General features: G+C 38.5%; 1 protein-coding gene and 1 long non-coding RNA gene across 3 annotated transcripts; both read left to right on the top strand.

Annotated features, from left to right (window-relative positions):
- The first annotated feature begins 362 nt into the window (after window positions 1-362).
- On the top strand, window positions 363-18,397 carry LOC110057952 (uncharacterized). 2 transcript variants are annotated; one of them, XM_020764563.2, is made up of 4 exons: window positions 363-424; window positions 524-590; window positions 16,535-16,654; window positions 17,075-18,397. In XM_020764563.2, exons 1-4 carry the CDS (start codon window positions 413-415, stop codon window positions 17,107-17,109), a joined length of 234 nt encoding a protein of 77 aa, XP_020620222.1. In that variant the 5' UTR covers window positions 363-412; the 3' UTR covers window positions 17,110-18,397. The 2 variants fall into 2 exon arrangements, with proteins under 2 accessions (XP_020620222.1, XP_020620221.1); XM_020764562.2 differs by having other exon boundaries at window positions 413-590.
- A 3,183-nt stretch (window positions 18,398-21,580) lies between these two features.
- Window positions 21,581-23,602, top strand: LOC149109046 (uncharacterized). Its single transcript, XR_016208698.1, has 2 exons — window positions 21,581-22,175; window positions 23,043-23,602. It is a non-coding gene; the product is annotated as an uncharacterized LOC149109046 (long non-coding RNA).
- The last annotated feature ends 810 nt before the right edge of the window (window positions 23,603-24,412 follow it).

Raw genomic sequence — 24,412 nt, 5'->3', positions numbered from 1 at the left:
CGGGAAACGGGTGTTCAGCCATCCAATCCAGCGGCTAAACCTTCAGTTAGCAGCCCGCCGAGCCAGATTGAACATGTTCCTGTTAGAAGATACCCTACCAGAGAGAGGAAGCCCCCAGCCCGACTGGACCTTTGAACATTGAACTGCCCATTTCTAGGGCTCTGACTTTATTTTTAAGAATAGCATGTTGTGTTGAACTTTTGGGGTACGAGACTGGCTTAAGGGGGAGCAGTTGTAGTGTATTGAGCCAGCGGTTGACGTTATGAGCATGCGCACTTATGCGCATTTCTGTTCCATGTGCTTCGATCGAAATAAACCAAATACATGACAGTTATCAAAAGCATCTACCATCCTCTAATATACAGCAGACGAAAAATTTGCAAACGTTGAAGCGAAAGAGCAGCTTGCGGTGATGGAGCCTTTGGTATATACCTTGTATTATAATTGCTTTTGTTATTATGGTTTTATTTCTGGTATAATATTCGAGCTCATTCATTTGTGGGTGGGCATTTTATTTTCTCAGAATGCCAAACTGCAGACGCGGCCAGTGCGAATTCCAATAGAACACAATGAACGTGGAAGCACAGAAGGTAAATTGGGATATACACTTCTTGAAACTCTAAAATACTGAAAATAAGACTTTCTTGTCGCATGCACAATGGCGACACTTCAGGATTATGAACATAAGCTAAGCGTAAAGAAAGATGGTGACGTTAACTTCGTTTTAGAGCTAGTGACCCATAGGCGTTCCTGTGTGCTTTTTGTACTGGTCAATGTCAAATCATTTATCTACCTATGAATTCCTCACGCTTAAGTCAATATTGAGATCTGCAAATGATTTTGAAAGGGACACAGTGCGTAAAATAGAAATAAATATTACGAGCATTTTGAAAACCGTTAGTGTACTGCAGAGTGCATGGCACGCCAATAGACACACGCTAATCGCCTTCAGTGTAAAAAAATAAGAATTAAATTGTGTAATTTGGAAAACCACCACAGAGTTCTCAATCTTACATTGTTGAATTTAAGCAGTCAAAGGACATACATGTATTTAGTTTCGAACTCCGTTCAACTATCGGTAATTGCCACGATCACTGCATGACCCTACATTGCAGTTTTACAGTGATAATTGTTTTGTTAGCAAACGGTCCAGATGAAACCGATTTAGATATTTCGCACAGCAGGGCCTTGCCGAAACCGTTTAGGTACAACAGCCAGGTATAATGTTCCTGAATCGAAAAAATCAAAAATTGTACCCAATTTTTACTTTTGTTGTTGCATATTTCCAGTTAGCTTCCTAAAGTAGGCAAGGTCTTTATATCTAAGATGGCGACTTCTTGGAACTGCTTGAAAAAGAACCGGAGTGCCTTACGTCCTATTTTATCATTGTTCAAGTGTCTTTAACATCCTAAACTTGAAACAAGTTGTTTTTTATTAAATAAGTTGCTCGATGAATCAGCTTTGTGTGATTAATTTAAACACAGCTGTTCACAGTATAAAGATTATCTAGGGCAATGGCTCGCTTTCGTCATTTCATCTCGTATAACATCCTTCAAAACGTTCCTAAGTTAACTTTGTGAGGTTAGGCAATTTATCACTGCTTGTATTTTCTTTAAAATATTTCTTCTTATTGCTACATGCCACTCCGCAAGCAGAGTAGTGAGTAAATAAAATACGTAATTGAAAGCATTAACATGTGCCTCTCTCTGAACTTAAGTATGCGGGCGTTAGTCTTTCAGATGAACAATTTAGTCGAGTAAACACGATGACACAAGCAAGCATAAATAAAAAGGCAACGGTATTCGATAATGGTAAGGGCCCATCAGTTCTTTTGTCACCGAATCACTACCGAAGCTTATTTATGATCCCCAAACCTTCGATATATATATATGTATATTTTTTTATATGTATTTTTTGTGAGTCCTAAGAATCGTAATTCACCATTAAGCTCTGAGTGAGTGCAATCCATCTCCCTTACTGACTTCAGGGTATGTTAGAGCAAGGATTGTTACTGTAGATTAACGGCCTCAGTAGCGGAAATAAGTGTAAATCGATGTAGTCGAGGAAAGTATTTCAATTGTTAGCAACTGTGTGTGTAGAATATGCTTCCAAGCAGTTATCATTTTCATAGTCAACTGTATGCAAACTAATGACTATACATATTGGCATATTGCTATAATTGTTACTTGCAATCAAGAGACTATGTTGTTATCAAAGTTGAAAGAGAATGGTACGTTTCAAAAACAAGCTCTGTTGAGCCAAATTGAAGAAATAGTTGCCACACTTTATTTCGTGACTCGGTTTCGGCCATTACTTTTCATCCCAACAGCAGTGGGACTTTAGCGGTTTACGTTTTCCTCGCTGCTCACATATTCCCCCACGGTAATGATGTACGAAGGTATCAAAGCACTTCATTCATAAAATGCAAGTAGGTTTATCATCGGGGGAAGTTATGATACACATTTTGTGCTGACAAAGAAGTGCGGAATTCGAAACGCTTTTACAAACTGATGCGGTGTCAAACGATTTATTTCATAACTTCTAAGATAGTGAAATTAATGATATACTCAGTCTACTAGAGGACAACACGGTTTGAAGATCTTAAAAGCCTTTGAAAGGCCAAGCTTTTTTAAGTTTAATTGCTTAGCTAGTCAAATCAGAGAGTTAAACCGTTGCCAATGATATTTACGAAAACTGGCCAACGCGGAATAAAGAATTTCCATCGATTAACCTCGCCACGGTCAAAATACAAAATCATTCAAGAAATATCAAGTCTACTTACTTTTATTTTCTTTTTACTTGAATACTTTAATAAATATTACTCTGCCTTGCTTTGACTCTCACGATTCAAGCACCAGCTGTAAACCACGAGGCTCATGACCTCTAAAGTCCAAGATTGACACACAAGTGGATGCATAATAAATACTTTGTATGCATGTTAGGGGAACTTGGCAGAGAATAAAAAAGAAATATCAGATGTTGCTCTTTAACTAACAAGCTCTTCTCTGAGGAAATCCATAAATTTATTATTTCACGTTGCCAAGGTTTTCCTAACCATTTGGTGACCCCGGATTTTGATGTTGTCAGTCTTCCACGTTGTTACGAGTGTTGTTGTAGAGCAGGGTTGGTCCCAGACAGAACTCAGCGAGTTGCCGGTAACAGCAACAAACTAGTTTATTTCAGTTGACTTCTCGAATTTACAGCACTAAGCTTCTTCTCATTTACATCCCTCTCCTATACAGACGAAACTGTCGCTCTTATATACATGAAGTTTAACTGAGTTCCAGAAACTTCTGTAAAGAGCTAAATTATGTAGTTTAGTACAGTTTCTAACCTTATAGAACCTTGATAATTGCCTAAAAAATTGAACGTTCCGGAATGTTCTAATACAAATAGAGGTGGGTATTGAATGGTCTCCTTCAATTTAAAAGTGCTTGCAAAATTTGGCCTTTGCTCGACTTGTTCGCTAAAATTAGATGAGTGCTCGTTTGCTCGTGCTCGCAAAATTTTTGCCACTGCTCGCATGCTGGGATTCTCGTTAAAATGTGCTCAATTCCTGTATGGCAAAACTGGGATCGGAAACATTGGGGAAGCATGCACGCGCTATGAATGTTTCCAGCGCAGGCTTTCTCGTTTTGCTGACCTGACGCACGGAACAATTCTTCGCGAAAGGCCCCCTCAAAGGTAGAAAGTTATCTAGACACATGAAGACATGTAGAGATTACTCTTCGACCTTCAGAGCGTGTGAGGGCTGTATGGCTTCAATTGGTTAGATCCTAGAAGCCTCCAAATAAAGCATTCGTTGCGTTGATCTATTTCAGTCAGTCAGCGGGAAACCAGTTTGCCAATCATCGAAACCGAAGCTCGAAATGCTTGTTAGACTAAATGCCAGGTTGTTTATATTTCCTAAGAATAATATAACCAAAAAACCTTCCATGTCACAACACTTGAAAGCCTGGTAACTCTTCTTTTTCTTGTGATGTGCTCACAACGTCGGATTAAAAAGCTTTAGATCTCTTTGAGCGTCCACCCTAGCGTACCAAGCTCACGCGAAGCTACCTGACGTAACGGCTGTGAGCTGCTAGGATCAGTGATTGAACGGTGCCTGCCAGATTACTTGGCGCAAACGTTTCCTTTTAATAAAAGAGAGATTCCTCCTAACGCAAAATTTACGAGGTGCTCGCTGCTCACCATCTGCGTTTTCTAAAGTGCTCGCTGCTCGCAAGACAAATTTGATCTCCGCCCTTGCTCGCAAAAATAAACGCACTGCCCGCATGCTCGCAAATGCTCGCAAAGACCATTCAATACCCCTTTAATTGTTAGCAAGTGTGTGTATAAGCATTGCATGATCATTTTCATAGTCAACTGTATGCAAACTATTGACTACCTATATTGCCATATTGCTATAATTGTTACTTGCAATCAAGAGACTGTGTTGTTATCAAAGTTGTAAGACAATGGTACGTTTTAAAAACAAGCTCTGTTGAGCCAAATTGAAGAAATAGTTGCCACACTTTATTTCGTGACTCGGTTTCGACCATTACTTTTCATCCCAACAGCAGTGGGACTTTAGCGGTTTACGTTTTCCTCGCTACTCGCATATTCCCCCACGGTAATGATGTCCGAAGGTATCAAAACACTTCATTCATAAAATGCAAGCAGGTTTACCATCGGGAGACGTTATGATACACATTTTGTGCTGACAAAGAAGTGCGGAATTCGAAACGCTTTTACAAACTGATGCGGTGTCAAACGATTTATTTCATAACCTTCAAAAGAGTGAAATTAATGATATACTCAGTCTACCAGAGGACAACACGGTTTGAAGATCTTAAAAGCCTTTGAAAGGCCAAGCTTTTTTAAGTTTAATTGTTTAGCTAGTCAAATCAGAGAGTTAAACCGTTGCCAATGACTGATTTTGGAAAACTGGCCAACGCGGAATAAAGAATTTCCATCGATTAACCTCGCCGCAGCCAAAACACAAAATTATTCAAGAAATATCAATTCTACTTACTTTAATTTTCCTTTTGCTTTTAGCTCGTCATTGAGGTTGTTATTGCTTGAATAATTCAGGCCGGGCTCAGTAATTGACGGCGGCGTGGTACGTAGTAATCGATGGAAATATAAATGTGGAAATACAAGCCACGAATCCCTTGATGAATTCCCCAAAACTTTCCTCAAAAGCAAGACCAGTGTAAAATAACGACTATTAATTTTTAATGGCATAAGTCCATGCAACGATGCACGTATTCAGACCTTTTACATTTGTAGACAAATAATACTCTACCTGCCTTTGACCCTCACGATTCAAGCTCCAGCTGTGAACCACGAGGCTGACCTCTAAAGTCCGAGACTGACCCAAGTAGTTGCATAATAACAAGAGAAAATGAGGAGACATAGTATATATTATGCCTGCAGGGGAACAAGCGTTTTGGCAAGCTAAGGATACAAAATACAGTAATTTGGAATAATAAGTTTATTTGTATACAAGGGAAGTCTGTTTTCTGCGAGGCACTGTTTAAAAAGAGGAATAATTACACTTGAAGATCTACGACTGAAGAAAATGGGGTTATCACAGGTTTTCAAATTATGGCAAGTGCATCATTTACACCTAAAGAAAAGTTTCAGTTAATGGCGATTATAGACGCAATTCCAACGCAGTGGCGACATCATTTAAATGCGTGCAACAACTATCAAAATAAATCTTCATGTTCCAATGGTGCTCAGGTACAGTCTCGATGGTAATAGTATTTGTCTCGACTGTAAAGCTACCTCTAAAAAAACAGCTACAAGGAAGTCCGTTCAAAGGTCGAGATTATACCAACCGCACAATGTAAAGTATTCAGAAAAATATAATAATCAACTGGATTGGAAAGAGAGATATCGTATTCGTGTTCCCTTCAGAGTGGGTATTGATTCTAGATCACGCGAATTCCAGTTTAAAGTGCTACAAAGGTACATTTAGCGACGAATAATTTTCTCCATAAATTTAAAACGGCCTCGCACCTTCGTTTCTATATGTACATTTTGTAAAAGAGAAAGCGAAGCTATTGAACACCTTTTAATGGAATGCCACTGTTCAAACAAGTTCTGACAGAATTTAATTAATTGGTTTAATATGATGGGTATAAAAGTCGATATTGGTGGGCAACATAATATTTTTGTAAACTCATCTGTGGCGTGTAAAACGTTTTTAAGAGTCCCTGTCCATAAAAATGGGAAATAACTCGGGAAGGGTCGAAAATTCGATTTCGCTCATATTTTTATGGTAGATAGGCTAGGGCATGACAAAAACTACTGGATACGTTTTTTGGCAAAACATCCTTTTATTTCAAAGAAATATGCAAATTACCAAATTCCGTTAAAATCGTCATTTGACGCACCATTTTATTAAACAAGTTTGAGAGCCTCGCATGCAAAACCACAACATTCTTCCGTCTTTAAAAACACTCAAATATTTTTGTGCAACGTTTAAATGTATACTGGGTTGATTTTAGGGAATGTTGCGTTGTCTTTTTGGGTGAACAATAATTAAATTTCGAAGACATGTATTTCATTCACTTAAAAGTACTTCGTGAATATAATTAATTTTCAGCATGTGCGAAACCTTCAAATGGACCAAGCTTCTGGTGGTTGAATTGCAGAAGGATGGTCTACAGATTGCTGTAAAAATTTCTTTGGGCAAATGATTGTGAGCGACGCGAGAGCTTTTCAAAGTACGTCAAAAATGCAAATATTTGACCATCCGTCGTCAAATTTCAATTTACGGGTTAGACGTATATTTCAGCATGCGCCACATGACTTGACCTATGTTAAGTTGAAATAGACACAAAGCTGATAATTTCGAAATGTTCTAACCTCATTTGCTGTAAAAGGCAGGTCCAAAGCCGATTTGACGTGTTTCTCTCACCATTCGTCGCACAAAAAGCAGAAGTTTGCTTTTGTTTACATAACGTCCGATGTACATCGCCAACTGTCAACTTATTTAACGGTCGAATACAATGAATCTGTGACCCTCGTTCGACACATATGATCACCACTGCATCTAAGTCAAAAACGGCTAAGTCATTCGTAGATAGTTGCTTGCTTTGCACTACACCAAAATATTGCGTTTGATCGATTGCTGACCATTGCTGATAAGCGTGTCGGCGCAGCACCATCTCACAGCCGTTATTGTTCGTCACGCAATGCTGTCACGGCATATGCTGCACATTTTGATCTATTTTGTATAGAGTACTCTCAGGATAAGTGAAACAATTAAATCATTGTTCATCTGTTTTTACATATATATAATAATATATGTGTATATTTATATAATTTTATTCTTTTGTGTACGTTGCCTCGGTCCAAATCACGTTTGTTGTACGCATTGTTCTGATGTTTCAGACAACAGCTGATAAAGCTAGTACCTGTACTCACTAGAATTTTAAGAAAATCGCCATAAAAAATTATAGATTAATGAAGCAAGAACAAGCTGAAATAAAAATAGGAAATCACAACGTGTCTAATTCGTGAGAAAAACAGAGTAAATTTAATTAGTAATTACGTGAGTAAATAGCCCTGGCCATGCCATTTTATTTGGCGTATTTTGTTTGCTTAGTAGCGAGGCATTGGTATATAACAGAAAATAGAGGACTGTTGTCAATACAGTCCAAAGTTATCGTCAGTGAAATATTGTAAATAAAACACCTATTGACCGGTTACCCCCGCGGCCATCATTTGGTCATTCCGATAAGGGTTTCATTACTGTCTTTACCCCTATTAAGGGGCCAACCAAAATTTAAGAACTTTGTTTTGGAAAGGGCGATGGCAGATAAGAGTCTGAAATTGAAGGTGCATGACGAGTGATAATTCAAACACATGTCTATCATGATTGTATTGAATTGACTCCATGTTCACCAAGAAATTTATAGCCCGATAGTGAAAAATTAAATATTCAAGGTACACCAACCTCTATTTAGGCGGCTAGCCCCATTGCGCGGGCGCCACTCATTTCCCCGAGGGTAGCCCACTGTATTACATGTAAACCAAAAATAATTGCATGGCGCGAAAAGACCTAGGTATGAGTTTAGCGTTACAGTATTACGCAGGGGCATGGTAGATAGCGGTGGTCGAGTAAAAGATAACAACAGGGGCAATGGTAAATTATTCATTCTTTTCATTTCTTAATTTAATCTCTTCCTACTCAACACGATTGTGTGCTCCCAGTGATTCCAAGCCTTACGGAGTCTTACGTATTAGGATAGAAATTGTCCTACCCCTACCCCCTAAAATGGGATGACAGAATTGCGTGACGAACAAGGAACCGCTGCAAGCAAGGATTCAAGCCATCAAACCATGATGATCAAACGTAATATTTTGGTGTAGTACAAAGCAAGCAACTATCTACGAATGACTTAGCCGTTTTTGACTTAGATGCAGTGGTGATCATATGTGTCGAACGAGGGTCACAGATTCATCGTATTCGACCGTTAAATAAGTTGACAGTTGGCGATGTACATCGGACGTTATGTAAACAAAAGCAAACTTCTGCTTTTTGTGCGACGAATGGTGAGAGAAACACGTCAAATCGGCTTTGGACCTGCCTTTTACAGCAAATGAGGTTAGAACATTTCGAAATTATCAGCTTTGTGTCTATTTCAACTTAACATAGGTCAAGTCATGTGGCGCATGCTGAAATATACGTCTAACCCGTAAATTGAAATTTGACGACGGATGGTCAAATATTTGCATTTTTGACGTACTTTGAAAAGCTCTCGCGTCGCTCACAATCATTTGCCCAAAGAAATTTTTACAGCAATCTGTAGACCATCCTTCTGCAATTCAACCACCAGAAGCTTGGTCCATTTGAAGGTTTCGCACATGGTGAAAATTAATTATATTCACGAAGTACTTTCAAGTGAATGAAATACATGTCTTCGAAATTTAATTATTGTTCACCCAAAAAGACAACGCAACATTCCCTAAAATCAACCCGGTATACATTTAAACGTTGCACAAAAATATTTGAGTGTTTTAAAGACGGATGAATGTTGTGGTTTTGCATGCGAGGCTCTCAAACTTGTTTAATAAAATGGTGCGTCAAATGACGATTTTAACGGAATTTGGTAATTTGCATATTTCTTTGAAATAAAAGGATATTTTGCCAAAAAAACTATCCAGTAGTTTTTGTCATGCCCTAGCCTATCTACCATAAAAATATGAGCGAAATCGAATTTTCAACCCTTGCCGCGAAAATAAGAATTTGTCTGATTTTTTCAGGCAGGCACTCTTAAAGGAGAAGGTCACTCCAAAAACTGTGTATTTTTTTCCATCACCAATAAAAGTTCACATTGAGTTGAGTTACTCACCGTTGTTTTAGCTTCTGAAGTGGATGCGATCCAAATGAAAAAGAAGTGAAAAGTTCGACACTGGACGCCGCCATTTTGAAAGGATCTTGAAGGTTAGGCCGCGTATCCGTGACGTCATTCAGTCCGAATTGGCGCAAAGCTCAAAGGCTAAAGCTCTCCTTTTCTGTTCTAAATTCGTTTATTCAGTTGTGAGCTAAAATGTTGGGCCCCGGGCTGTAAAACCCGAACCGAAAAGGATAGGGAAAGAGGAGTGACTTTCCTTAATTTGCCTGCAAGGAACAAAAAATTGCCAAAGAAGTTGCTCGAACAGTTACGTCGGGATGAGAGATTCATGCCAAAAAACTCTAAAAATGTGTATGTGTGCAACGAGCATTTCACAGACGACTGTTTCAAAACTGAATACCGATTTGAGCTTGTGGGTGGAAACAAAAGAAGTAGGTCATTGAAAAATGCTTTCCGACAAATTTTCAACGGAAGGCCCTTGTAAAGGCACGCGTTGCAAGGGAACCGCGCATCGCAGGAACGAAAAGAGGTAGCTATCAGTTATACTTTTCATTTTTTTTAAAATATTTTTGCCCGGCAGAACCGTCGTTGACTTGATTTGGTAAATATTATTTCTGCGCAAGAAATTGAAGCTCCTCGCTGGACGGGGATTCGAATTTCAAGAAAAAACCTTGGGGCCAGCTGGCCCCTAAGTTTTCAGGTTTGGTCACCAGCACAAGTATTTTAGTCGCGAAAAATTTTCAACCCTTCAGGCTTAATATATTTTCAGGAAAAGACGCTAAAACGGCATGAATGACGGGTTTTGCATGTATATATCAGTCTGCCGCTCTTTTTTTCTATAATAACAGGGAAAATGGCTGAATGAAATTCTATTCTTCATTTACCAGTCTTACCAGTATTTATAAAAAAGATTCCATGTTGCAAGCTTTGATTCATTATTTTTCGTAGACTGGCGCAAGGTTTTTTGTGTTTTCGTGTTCATTGATGCATAGCGACTGCACAGATTTTTTTGGGTGAATTTATTAAATTTCTTAGCCCGTTCCAAACGCCGCTCCATTCATGCGCCGAACCTAACTGATGAGTTAAGTACGGCAGAAGAGCGGCGTTTGAATCAGTTTGGTTCGGCAGGTTAAGTTTGGTGCGGCAAACAACATTAAATTCGGCAAGGTCTGTCGCACTATGCGACGTTGGAGCGGCAGCTGATTCATACGGCGTTCTCCTCACGGCGTCGACAAAATCTGGATCGGACAGGACCGGATCACGGATCGGATCACGGACAGGATCACGGACTGGATCATGGATCGGATTACGGATCGGATCACGGATCGGATCAAGGAAAAAAATTCAAAATTTTGTTGAGTAAATTGCACTAGAGTGACTACTGTGAGCAGAACGTTTTATTTAATTCAGGTGTGATATTCCTTTATTCTTTTATAATATCAAGCCAACTGGGAGCTGGTCACAGATGAATTTTTTTCAGGCTGTTGGGTTTTGATTGCGATGATCAATCATGTCTTCATATCTTTCTCCGCAGTTCAGATAAATGATATTTCGTGTATTAACTTGCATCAAAGGTAAACTGTCATAAAACGAGTCAGTATGGTAATAATAAGATGAACGTATGAATAGAAATACAAAAACCAAAAACAATAAAAAATTAAACACCTGATGATTTCAAACAATTTCCGTTTTTGAGACAAGTCTATACTTTTACAAGATGTGAGTTTGGAATACGGTATTTCGCACTGGAATAAAACGAAACAAACCATCTGCATTTCAAGGAAATATAGCTGTTTTACAAAAAATTCTAGGAATAACATCGATAGTGTGAACGATAACGTAACCCGAGAATAAACAACATTTTAGGAGTTACGTCACGATTTTTAGAGTTATTTTTAGGGTCGTAAAGAGTTGCCTTTAAATAGAATAAAAAATTAAAATGATCGTGTTCTAGGATAGAAAACACTTAAGAGGCAAGAACAAATCAAAACGGAATGAGGATCGTTAAGGATGGCAAAGATTAACGGGGATTGCAAATGACGAACTTGAAAAACTAGGCTAGTTTTTTCAAGATGTGCAAATCGTGACGTAGCTCCTTCAAGCAAGTCATGTCCTTAAGCTTTCGTACGTAAGTTTTCTCATTAACTGTAACGCCAACTGTAACGCTCACATCTGACACGAAAATGTAGCCGAGAATTAGCCACTGATAACAATTTCAAAAACGAGAATGGGAGGTTCACGCAAGCTTCGAGCCAACTAACGTTCAAATATAACTACATCTGCCTGTTCATTACAATTTAAATTCGTCGTAAATTAGGCGCTTATGTGGCTTTTTAAATGACCTCTTGTCATTCTCTGTAATTAACATGTCATTGCGTCAAATTCGGGATTCTTATTTTCATTTAACATATTTTAGTTTTCCACTTTTATTTTTATTTATTATTATCTTATAAACGGTTTGATTTTTGTTTTTGATTTTTTTTCTTTAAAACTTTGTTGTTGTTTTTTCTGTGATCCGATCCGTGATCCGATCCGTGATCCGATCCGTGATCCGATCCGGTCCGATCCAGGTTCTGTCGACACCGTTCTGCTCATGTGTCGAACCTAATGCATAAATTACTGTAATGTATTTTTCATATAACGGGACTCGTGATTGGCTCAAAATTGAGTGGCGTGACCAGTCATCCATGAAGCTCCAAGTCGTCGGTAAAATTAAACATAAAGACAACAAAATACCAGGATGCCTTCGATTTATGAGAAACGTAAACGGGACTGTATAAGCGAGTTTCTTTAGCGCAAATTCATTTTTTGCTTTTTCTTCGTGAAAATAGTCCAGCTTATTAGATTTCCCTTTAACAAGTCGATTTAACCGGGAGAAAACCTGTCTAAATGCAAACACTGAACCTTGAGTTTGAATTTGCTTCCCTAAATATTGCTATAACAGCATGATAACAGCGAAATGTTATTCACAGCTTTTCTATTTGGACAGAGTTCGTGAATTCAGAACGCATATTTTCTCGTCGAAAATTGCTACCACCGGCTTCCCGAAAAAAGTTCGACGCAAGTACGCCGTCTGAACCAGCCGTCGCTCCAAAGTCGATCTAAAGTCGAACTTTATCAAGTTTGGTTCGGCACATGAGTGGAGCCGCGTTTGGACCGGGCCTTTTAATTTGATTTGAAATATATCGGAAGAAGTAGTTCATTGTACGGCAGTCCTATCTATATATCGACAATTACCGATAACAAGTCCTGCTATAGCGAAATCCCATATCCGCATGTACATCATATGTTGACTGAAATGTGTTGCAATTTGCTTTCGATTTTATCAACACAATTCATCATTAATTAAGGACGGTTTTTTTTTTTTTTCATTCACATTATTTTTTGGAATTACAGTTGCTAATGAAAGCAGTGCTACGGTAAAAAATGAAGCTGTAATCTTACTGCATGCTTTGTCAAGTAACGATGCCAGTGAACACGACACATGCGATACGAAAAACACACTTGCAGAGTCAATTTTCCTTCCGCTGGTTTACACATGTAAAAGTTGTATATACTTTTTTATTCTACCCAAAATTTATTACATATGCTTAGGCCCAGTTCAGACATCGTGCTTCTGCCGTGCCGAACTAAATTCAGGAATTAGGTTCGACAAAAGCACGGCAGAAGCACGGCGTCTGAATCAAACTTTTGAATTAAGTTCGGCAAGCAATTAAGTTCGACAAGCTCTGCCGTGCTACACGACTCTGGCACGGCAGCGATTCAAACGTCGTGCTTCTGTCGCGCCAAACTAAATTCATAAATTATGTCAATGTGTTTTGGCGAGATTTCGTTCCCTCGGGGAGTTAGGAGGAGAATTGTTACGAGGCTTCAGTAAACCCTGGCCCAGGGATTTGATTCGACTCTGGCACGACGTCTGAATCAGAGTTGATTTCCTGCCGTGCTACAGTCGAACCAAATTGCAATTTAGTTCGGCACGGCAGAAGCACGACGTCTGAACTGGGCCTTAGCTTTCCAACAATACAAATTACAATTCTCACAAAAAATCTTAGGTACTGATAAGGAATGTCGTCAATTTCACATTTCACGTCAAAGACGTCGATTTCACTTCACATCTTACATGTAAAGTCATTACGTATTTCACAAGAGTCCACGTAGTCCATCAGTGTAAAGAAACCTAGGCAAACACGTACGAGCACGAGCAAAAAGTATCCAAATCCTATAAGTAAAAACACAGACATGTGAGGTGGAAAGCATCCGCCCGATTTAAACACACCTTTGAAAACTCGTCAGTTTCTGTGATACCAGAACTCCCTCCCCATTGAACCGCCAGTAACATATAAATGAAGACAAATCAGATCAAAAGCACTAAACTGAGGATTTATTTAAGCCATCAGTTCAATTCTGAGAGCAATTTACAATTAAAAATAAACCTGCTCTTCCACTAACTGCGTCCATTATAAATGTACTGCAAAATGTACCTTCCATCTTGGTGACCTACTCCGGCTGTTTTCGGCAATAAACACATTCTCTTTGCGTCGGTATGGTTGTACATCTCTCACAAGTACACCACAGAGCATTTTCCAACCGATCATTCAATTCAACTTGATTATTATCTCCCGCGGAATCACTAGCACCTTCTGGCTTCAAGAGCAGCCATACTAAAGCTTAAAAGAACAAACACACTTTCGGACGGAATGACGTCAAGGATATGCGGCCTGGCCTTCAAGATCCTTTCAAAATGGCGGCTCCCCGTAACGACCTTTTTACTTCTTTTTCATTGGGATCGCATTCACTTCACAAGCTAAAACAACAGTAAGTAACTCAACTCAATGTGAACTTTTTATTGGTGATGGAAAAAAATACACGGTTTTTGGAGTGACCTTCTCCTTTAACAACCAGTTTCCGTCTTCAATACAACAGGGATCAACAGGGAATTCAAGCTCCTAATTGAAGTTGTTTTGTGGTACGTGAGTCTTGGAAAGCAGTACGTCAAATAAATTTGTATTTGGTTGTTTCGGCCGTTATTGTGTTAAATTGCAAAATATTTTCATCGGCATAGATCTAATTTTATTTTCTGAGTTCCCTTGCGAAATGAGTTCCCAGCTTTCTAGAAATTTCTAGGATTTCTAGCAACTCCTTGCTTTTAATTCGCAAGGGTTTAGCACATGTCGGTTAAACAACTTTTATTTCACCACTTAGACAAGTCACGTAACTTTGAGAGCTTAAAAGTACGATTGCATCATTTCCCCCTTGCAAGTCACGCTTAGAGTCGAGGAGTAAGGTTTGTAAGCACGAGGCTAAATTGAATAGAGCTTTTGCTGTCGACAAGTCGTTTTTGACGTTGCTCAGTTATTTTGCCAGCCTGGTTTAGTATAATTATACAGAACAAAATATCAAAAGGAACTCCATTCAAAACATGCATGCTAGATTTTCAACGGTTGTAATGTCTTGCCACACGGACTCAGTATTTCCGCTCCTGTCATTGAATCAGTGGCTAGTTCCGTTCCTGAATTTCAGATGTCCTTATCAGCTTTAATTTGTATATTATAGAGCTGCATCAAAATCCAATATTGCCGACAAATCTATTTTTTATTAATTTTTGCCTAAACTGTCTAAATTTAAAACAAATTGGATAGTTTTTGTTCGAACGTTTAGTTTAGCTTTGAACAAACTGTCCAATTTGAGAAAAATCTGGATACTTTCCGTCGACCAATCAAATGTCAAGATAAAAAAAGAACCGAGTATTGGCCAATCAGGTTGCAGCTATCATCACTGCCATCAAACGTCAGCTAGCGATTGTAGCTCGCTAAGTCTTATTATGGTTTCATAATGGCGGAATTTCCCGACTTGTTCGGTCTCCACCTTTTGGAAGTCTCAAACTTTCAGATGGAGTCTTTAGCTAGGTTTCCAGAGATAGATGCTACTGATTTACTCGAGATGAGGGAGAACAATCAGAACAAGAACACTCAAAGAAGCACAAAAACCTGGGTCAAAGTGTTTGACCTGTGGCGTGCTGATCGAAGCGAAGTGAGGAAGCTTGAGGAGATTCCCGAAGATGAGCTTGACGATGTTCTTTGCCGATTTTATGCAGAGATAAGGAAGCAAAACGGACATAAATACGAGCCAGATAGCCTTGCTGTTATGCAAAGCTCCTTAGATCGTGAGTGTGATCTGCGATAAACACATCAGATATTCAAAGAAATGTGTATTTCAAATTTTACTGTACTTTAGAGGGTCAGATATTTTCCTTATTCATCTATTTTTGGATGCTATAATATTAAGGACTACATTATTATTAGGACTACATGCTTGTCCAATTTGGAAACGATTAGATGAGAAAAATTCCGAGGACTGCCAAATTGGACGAGGCCGTAGACCTTGTGGCGGAAGTCTTCGGCATTTTTCTCATCAAATTATTTCCAAATTGGACAGCATGTAATCCTATTACGTATTGGTTTAACTAAGTACGTCCGCCACAAGGCAACCGGGATTGAAGATCTTGAAAGCCTTTGAAAGCTCAAGGTTTTTAAGTTAAATATGTTAGCATAGTTAATTGAGGGGATGTTAGCAAGTCAGACAAGAGAGCTTAACTGTTGCTAACAAAAATTCACATTCAGGAAAACCCCTTTTCCCACAGAACCAGGCTCACAAATTACTCATTTTAAAGGAAAGTCAATTTACCTACGTACAATCGAATTCATTTCCGCTCTTGTCACTGAATTTGCTGGTTCCTTTCCAAAATTTCAGTTCCCCTCATATCGCAGAAAAAATGTTTTAAGTTGAAGTATACACTTTTAGATAAGTCCATCGTCTTGTTTATTTATTCATACACTGAAACATCATGAGGTCGACTTGTAGCAAATCTCTCTTTTGCTCGAAAATCCGTGGGAAACAACGCAAAGAAGAGCTCTGAACCCACGCGAGAGGTGGGCGAGCGTGATAGGCGAAGCGTGCTATACACGACCAGCGGCTTCTCCGCTCGCCACTTGCATGTCACACTCGCATGCAGTCAGACTTGTTTTTGCTCGTTGACATTGGATAGCCAATCGATCACTCTGTACTTTCTTTTAATTATAATTATTTCTTATAACTATTAAATTATCTTCTATGCTATAACTGAGTCACTGATCATGAAAGACACTATTCAGTCTTTTTCTTTACATGTGTTTGCCCCTCAGGTCTCAACGTGAAATATGGTATTCAGTGCTCAGAGGATATCGACTGCTCTTCAAGGCCAGCTGCTTTTCCTCAGCATCGACGTATTGCAAGCGAAAACGATGAGACTACTAACATAATAGGTAACAGCTTAGAACTAGTTTTAAAAACCTGAAGACATTTATTTCTACTTGTTGTCGCCTAAGAAGCTCTAAGAGTAACAAACCTACCTTCCATTCTGACTCCAGTCCCAAACGTTGGATGAATCTTTTCAGTAAGTGCCGAGACACTAACCGCACAGCCTGGTGAGATATAGTGTATGTGTAAATTTATAACGGCGAACACGCAAGGCATATGCTTCATACAACCCAAATTTTATTTCGTGACTGTTTTGGCTGTACTTTTATTTCAAAAACCTTTATTTCCGTCTACATATCCCTGATCAGTTTCTTCTTCTTCTCACCTTGCCCCCGGACCTTGCCACAGAAATCATGTGAATAAGTACAACATATATACTTCAATACTTTTCCTAACTGATCCCATCATTAAATTGTTTCTCACAGAAGTGAAGCATTCTGTACAGTGCACAGAACACTGAAGCTGACCGGATCTGGCGGCCAACACGACGACAAGTTCCTCAGAGAATACAGTGATGGGTTAAGGGCCCATTAACCGATCTTTTCGAGCCGTTGCTAGGAAAAATTTATTCTCATATAACCTCGTCATTTTTAGTTACTTCAGAGTTATTTCATGTGTTTTAACTTTTTCATGATCAGCAACACTAGTGATGACGTCATCAGGCCACGTCCATGGTCATGTGACTAATACTGAAAAAACGCAAAGGCTCCCAGGCAAATTACTTTATCGGAATTTTTTTCATTGATTTAATATTTTAATTTAAATTCTCATTACGCTATGCATAAATTTTGTTTCATTTCTAAAAGGTCAGATTTTGAGAGAATTTCAAAATATTAAAAAGCTGGTAATTTTCTGGAAAAAGCATGATTTTGAAGAAAGAATGCATAGCTGTGTTTCCAACGTTGGTTTTCATCGAAATCCGTCAAAAAAAGGCTGGATTTAAGGAAAAACTGCGTTTCCTTTAGCATTTCAAGAAACCGGAAGTGCGCCCGATATATACTGGAAGTTACCCTATCAGCGCGTGCGCAATTTACACTACCAGCACACTTCGGTAAGATCAAACAAAGCCACACTGAGTTGGTTTTTCTCTTTCTATTGCTCTTGTTTTTCTGTCTTTCTCTTACTTCGTCTTTGCTTGTACTTTTTTTACTTTGCATTTTGTGAAACACAAAGAAAAACATCTAAAATGTGAGCGAATTTGGAAGTTATTGAGTTATTTTCATTTTCTACGCTCAGGCTGACGTAAGTAACCGGAAGTGAAATTTCACCTCCTTAGCAACGCGCGCGAGCGCGCGCATAAATCGGTTAATGGGCCCTAACTTGAGAAACAAAAGACTGAACTTATTTTGCTATAAATTCGCAGTTTCCTTTGAATTGCTTTATAAATGCACATAGACTTCTAGCATTGAGACGAACTGAATAAACCATGCAGCTGGACTGAATCTTCGATATGCAAAAATTCAGGTGCTATTTCAACTACTTTTATCTACATTGTAGCTATAGTAGCCATCAAGTTTCATAATCCTTCTTTATATGCTATTGCCAATTCATGAGGCTGGTTGCCTCAATATTGGAGGGCAATAGGTTTTTTTGTAATCTCATCTGTGGCGTGAAAAAGGTTTTCAACAACCAGTTTCCGTCTTCAATACGGCAGAGAATTGAAGCTCCTAATTGAATGTTGTTTTGTAGTACGTGAGACTGGGAAAGCAGACGAGTACGTCAAATAAATTTGTATTAGGTTGTTTCGGCCGTTAGTTTATCCGTTAAATTGCCGTAAATATTTTCATCGGCATAGGCCCAAATTTTATTTTCTGAGTTCCCTTGCGAAATGAATTCCCTGCGTTTTGGGATCCTAGCTTTTATTTTATTCGCAAGGGTTTAGCATATGTCGGGTAAACAACTTAATTTTACCACGTAGACATGTCACTGAACATTGAGAGTTTAAAAATACAATTGCATCATTTTACCCCTTGCAAGTCACGATTAGAGAAGTAAGGTTTATTAGCACGAGGCTATACTGAATAGAGGTTTTACTGTCGACACGTTTTTATACGCTGCTTAGTTATTTTCCCAGCCTGGTTTAGTATAATTATACAGAACAAAATATCAAAAGGAATTCAATTCAAAACATGCACGCCAGGTTTCCTACAGTTGTAATAACATGTCTTGCCGCACGGACTCGGTATTTCCGCTCTTGTCATTGAATCAGTGGCTCCGTTCCCGAATTTCAGATGTCCTTATTTGGTTTGATTCTTTTTTCAATCTAAGTACGTCTGCCACAAGGCAACTGGGTTTGAAGATCTTGAAAGCCTTTGAAAGCTCAAGGTTTTTAAGTTAAATATGTTAGCATAGTTAATTGAGGGGATGTTAGTTAGTCAGATAAGAGAGCTTAACTGTTGCTAACAATAATTCACATTCATGAAAAACCCCTTCTCCCACCGAACCAGGCTCACAAATTATTCATTATCAAGGAAAGTCAATTTACTTACGATCAAATTCATTTCCGTCCTTGCCATTAAATCTTCTCAGTGCTTCCTTTCCGAACGACGCAAATCAAGCACACAAAGCCTCTGGGTAACGATTGCGGAATTTGTCCATTTTGCAACGTGGGAGACAGAACGTTGCCCATTTTTATGACTGGATTGCCAGTAATGAACCATTAGAGATGAACGCTTTTTCCGTAATCCGACTAGCCTGCAAACAGGCTCCCGGTGATACCTCACGCTCGTCAGCATTTATGGCGTTAAGCGCCACGAGAATTGACAGCTGTGCAACGCAGCAGTCGAAAGAGAGTATGGAGCAATCACACTTCATTTCAAAGTGGAAACCTCGATCAAAACAGTTTTACTCAGTAAATCAGCTTTAAAGTGAAAATGATCTCAAAAGCTACTAAGGTGGCAAAAAAGAAACCGTTTGAAGATGAACTGATAATAAATTACCAGGATTCGGATGAGTGACCTGTTAGCGATAACGATCCGGACCCGAAAGGATGTCCTCAACTTCTTTCTGTACGAGGAAAAACTGTAATCCGAACATTTTAGTTCCTATCCGAACATTCTAGAGCATGTGTTTGTAGGGGAATATAATATAATGTCCTGGGTCACGAATTTTTTTCTCACCTTTATGTTGTGCACGACTTTTTATTTATTTATTTATTTATTTATTTTATTATTATTATTATTATTATTATTATTATTATTATTATTTTTGGGTGGGCAATAGCTCGTGTAATTAAAGTCAAACACGGGACCTGGATAGTAGAAAGCACCTGCTTTTTTTCTCATGGCTCCCCTTGCACGTTATTTTAGTAATTGCCCAACCCCCCTCCCTCCCTCGAAAAAATAAAGGCTGGTATAACTCGAGGTAACTTAGCCTGCAGAGCAGGCGAGATTTTTTCCAGCGAGCGCTCACATCGTAAAAAGTTTAGCCGCCATCTTGAATTTTTCATGCAGTGGAAGACTGGGGAGAGAAAGAAAGTTTTACCAAGGGGGTGAATGATAGGCAAGAGGAAGGATAGGGGAGAGGTGGATCATGAAGAAGGTTAAGTTATCGCTTCTTCAAACTCTAACCTAAGCCTTTCTTCTTACAAACGTTGCAGTTGTTATCCCCAATTAGTTTTTAAAGCTAAATACTCTTTGACACTAAGTCTTTCATTTCATTCATTTCATTTCTATTCTACGGATGTTTCAGGATTATAAATACACGCATACTGCGAAGAAAACACGCATAAAAGTAAACTACACGTTTACTCATTGCCAAAAGTGACAACTAATTAAAGCTTGCTATAGAGTCATTTGTGAGAACTGCAAATGATCTTGAAAAGTATCCAGTGTGGGAAATAGAATTTCTCTACTGAAATAGTGAGGAACATTATTAACCTATGCGATCAGTTGTGCACGCCAATAGACACACACTAAGTGAAGCTGTCAAAATAATTACGAATAAAATTGTTAAATATCATATGCCACTCGTAAGTTCAGCTTAAAAGTCCGTTAAGTCATCGGTAGTAATTGCAGTGACCTGCCCAAGTTTGGGTTAATATTGTGGTTGTCCATATTCCCGATTGGCCTTCCTAAAGGATACAATAGTTTGTTTTACTACCCGTATGTTGTGAAAACTTGCTGTCTCTGGAAGGTTACCACTTTAAGAGGTTATCCAGATAGCCTCCGTCTGCGATGAGCTCCAGTGATGATGGCTTGGCCAGTTTACTATAGCTAATGATGTGAATTCGAATTGTTTTTTTGTAATGATATTCCTTCCATTTTAATTTCCTGCCTGCATGGTGTAAAAAGGTGCTGTCTCTGAAAAATTATCCCTTTAAAAGGTTATCCAGATATGCTATGGTCTTTGAAATGTTGCAGCGATGGCTTGGCTAGTTTATTGATGATGCCGTAAATTAGAATTGTTTCTTTGTAGTGATTCTCTTTCGATTTTAATTAACTACATGAATCTTGTACAAACGGTGTTGTCTCTGATAAGTTAATCCTTTAAAAGGTTATCTAAATAGCCTTCGTTTGAGAAGAGTTTCCGTGATGGCTTGCTAGTTTACCTATGATGTGAATTGGATTCCATTTTTCATTTACGTCCTTCATAAAATGGTGCTGACTTTACAAAGTTTTAACTTTAAAAGATTATCTAGATAGTCTTCCTCTATGAAGAGGACCAGTGATGCCAGCTTGGCTAGTTTACTGATCGTGTGAATTCGACTTGTTTGCTTTAACAGTGATGCCGTCCTTGTTATTTGCTTTTACTGATGCACTGTGCTAAATAAAGCAAAGTCCCGTCATTTCCAGGATATTCTCTGAAACTCTTCCACTCTTTCAACTCCCCCAAAGGCTCCTATCTAAACAACGCAAGTTACCTTCTTTCTGCTATTTATCTAAGCAACACAACTTTCTCTCGCAGGAACAGCTTGAGAAATTATATTAGTGAGTCGATAAGTTGTTCTTAACTGCATTCAAAATATTACCATGCTATGCGGTTTATTTGATAACTTTATTTTTGCCATTATTGCTCAACTGTTCAGGAGAAATCATTTTAATCATCTTAGTCTTTGTAATGGTCAGTGTTCCTTCTGATTTGCTTGTACTAATGCACTGTGCGAAATAGAACACAATCCCGCAGTCATTTCCGATACTCTTCAAATGTTATCCCCTCAATTATCCCAATTTAAGGCTCTCATCTAAACAACATAAGTTACTAAATACTCATAAATAACACGTTTTTCCATGTTCTAGTTAATGAAATTGAAACTGCTCACCGGAAAGCATACGTGGGAAATGGCATTTCCGAGCCCCTAAAAATAAAATAATAATTTTTCGAACACTCCGTCATGAATTTTTTCTTAGATATATTAATTTACTTCTTATAACGATAAGCCATTAAAAACATGATTTGGTTTTTAATTTACATGAATTTTTCTCACTGTTCAGTGCTCAGAAGATCACGCCAACTGGTCCTCGAGGGCAACTGGGCTTTCTCAGCGTCGACGTATTGCAAGCGAAAACGACGATACAAGCATGAAAGGTAACGAAAAATTGGCCCCCAAGGCTTGGATTGACTAATTAATTTTTTGAAAACTGCAAAAAGACACGCACGCAACCTGCTTCCTGACAGGGAATAATTATGTTGACCTTTGGTCGTTGCTTTAATCTTGGGGAAGAAAATCCAATAGTTACGAAATCAGTTAAAAACAATCACAGTGAATACTGATTCAAAATAATGACACGTTGCTATTTATTACTTACAAATAAAATTACGAGAACTTAATTGATGAGAAACCTGCAGGGAGGAATGTTGCATACTAGGTGAAATGTGGATGAAAGAGCATTTCGTAAAAAATATGTAGAAAAAAATTATTATGTAGCGGAAACATTCGGCATGAATGAAATGTTGTTTATGTTTATGGTTATGTGATGATATGTGTCAAACAAATTATGTTGAGTGAGAAAGAGTTGTTGAGTTCTATATGTTGAGTGTGAAACAACAGTTATTCGTTAGCGTTGTTACTTTTCCAAACAGAATCCTAAATTTCCGGCTGTCCCATCATGAAAACGGCCATATTAATTTTTTTTCCTTTAGACTACAAAAAAGGTTGTCGAAATGAGGCACCATTTCCTTCAAACTCGTCCCAGTAGTAGATAAACAATCGCTATATCTTCTACATGTAGAATGAACGTTTCAAAATGAACAGGTTGACGCAGTTGAAGTAGGTGCCTCGCCACTTATCCTACAATTGAACGCGTGGAGCATTCAGTCAATTATTTCAGTTCGGAGAAGTTCGTTCGCTCGCTCTAGCTTTTATAGAAGAGCATTAGGATAAACTATAATCTATAGTTATGCGGTGTGCTTGTTCATAAAGTCCGCTAATAATTATTGTGTTGTTTCACACAGAAGTGAAGTATCCTGTACAGTGTACAGAACACTGAAGATGACCGGATCAGGCGGACATGCACTGTGGCCAATGCAACACGACAACAAGTTCCTCAGAGAATGCTGACGGTTTAACTTGGGAAATAATAGAGTAGAACTAATTTTGCTATAAATTCGCATTCAAATTTCACTTTTACTGCTTTAAAAATGCTCATAGACGTCTACCATTGGGGGAAAACTGAATAAACCTGCTAGATTGAATCTTCGATACGCAAAATTCAAGGTATTTATCCACAAACATCAACGATGTTTATGTAGTTATACTCTATCGGCCCACTTTAGTTTTAGATTATATTACTCACAAACGTTTTTTTCTGTTATTAGCAATTCATGCGGCCGGTTGCCTCAATGTTCATGGACAATAATTTTTGTGTTCATAAATCCGAAGTAAATAGTCATAATAGTTTTAAATCAAAGAGTAAACTTTTACCCTTGGGAGATGCACAAGCACGCATGCCATACATGTAATCAAGCTTTTCTTAAGCATTTGGCATCGAAATAAAACTGTTATAAGACCAAAACTTCTCTTGTGATGTAGAAGCTTTTCGGGGAAAAAATTTCCGAGAAAATTTAAAGCCCTAATTTAATTTTGTTTTATAGAGAGTAGGCGAAAGCAGTCCTTGAAAAAAGTTTGCATTTTAAGGAAGGAATTAAGGAAGTGAAAATTCTAAATATTTTCTTTCGACGAGCTAGGCATCCTTATCCCGTCATTCAGTTAACGGCTGCCTTTCCTCCAGCTCCAATTCAAGCTTAATTATAACTACTTTAAAAATTGATCATTTCACTACGACGGTTTTTCTTCTAATTAAATTCTTCCATTTCCTCGGTTTCTCCTTGGATAATTGGCAGCTCATCAGGATCACTTGTGGCTCATTTTCTAGATCATTTCCGGTCTGGGGATAATTTTGTCGTCAGGGATAATTACTTTGGAATCTCGGGGTTACCCCTGATGACAATTGTTAAAGACGCTATTTAAATGGAATATTGATTTTCTCCCAGTGTGTGGGCGGGTTAGAGGAGGATTCCAACAGAATTCGACGAGATGGCAAAGGGTATACTCACATGAACAACTAAATATGTCTCAGCAAAAGCCAAAGGCATTCTCAAACAAAGTAAGTTAGAATCTACACTGTGAAATAATTTTGGATAAAAATTTGTGCAAGAACTTCCAGGTCAGTGTTGACTTCCCGGGGGTTGACTTTCAGACCCTCAAAATGTCTACAACTGAGAAACATGTGTTGCCCCAAGAAAGGAGATATCTCGAATGTGAGATGCCTTTACTCCAAGAGTGCTCTAAAACCAGGGTACATATATCAAAGATGAGTTTAATT

This window comes from Orbicella faveolata, unplaced genomic scaffold (assembly GCF_042242905.1).
Source record: "Orbicella faveolata isolate gen_17 unplaced genomic scaffold, um_ofav_v1 contig_25, whole genome shotgun sequence".
In the NCBI taxonomy this organism is placed as follows: domain Eukaryota; kingdom Metazoa; phylum Cnidaria; class Anthozoa; order Scleractinia; family Merulinidae; genus Orbicella; species Orbicella faveolata.
Note: the sequence above shows the minus strand (reverse complement) of the source record. Positions and strands in the feature narration are given on the sequence as shown.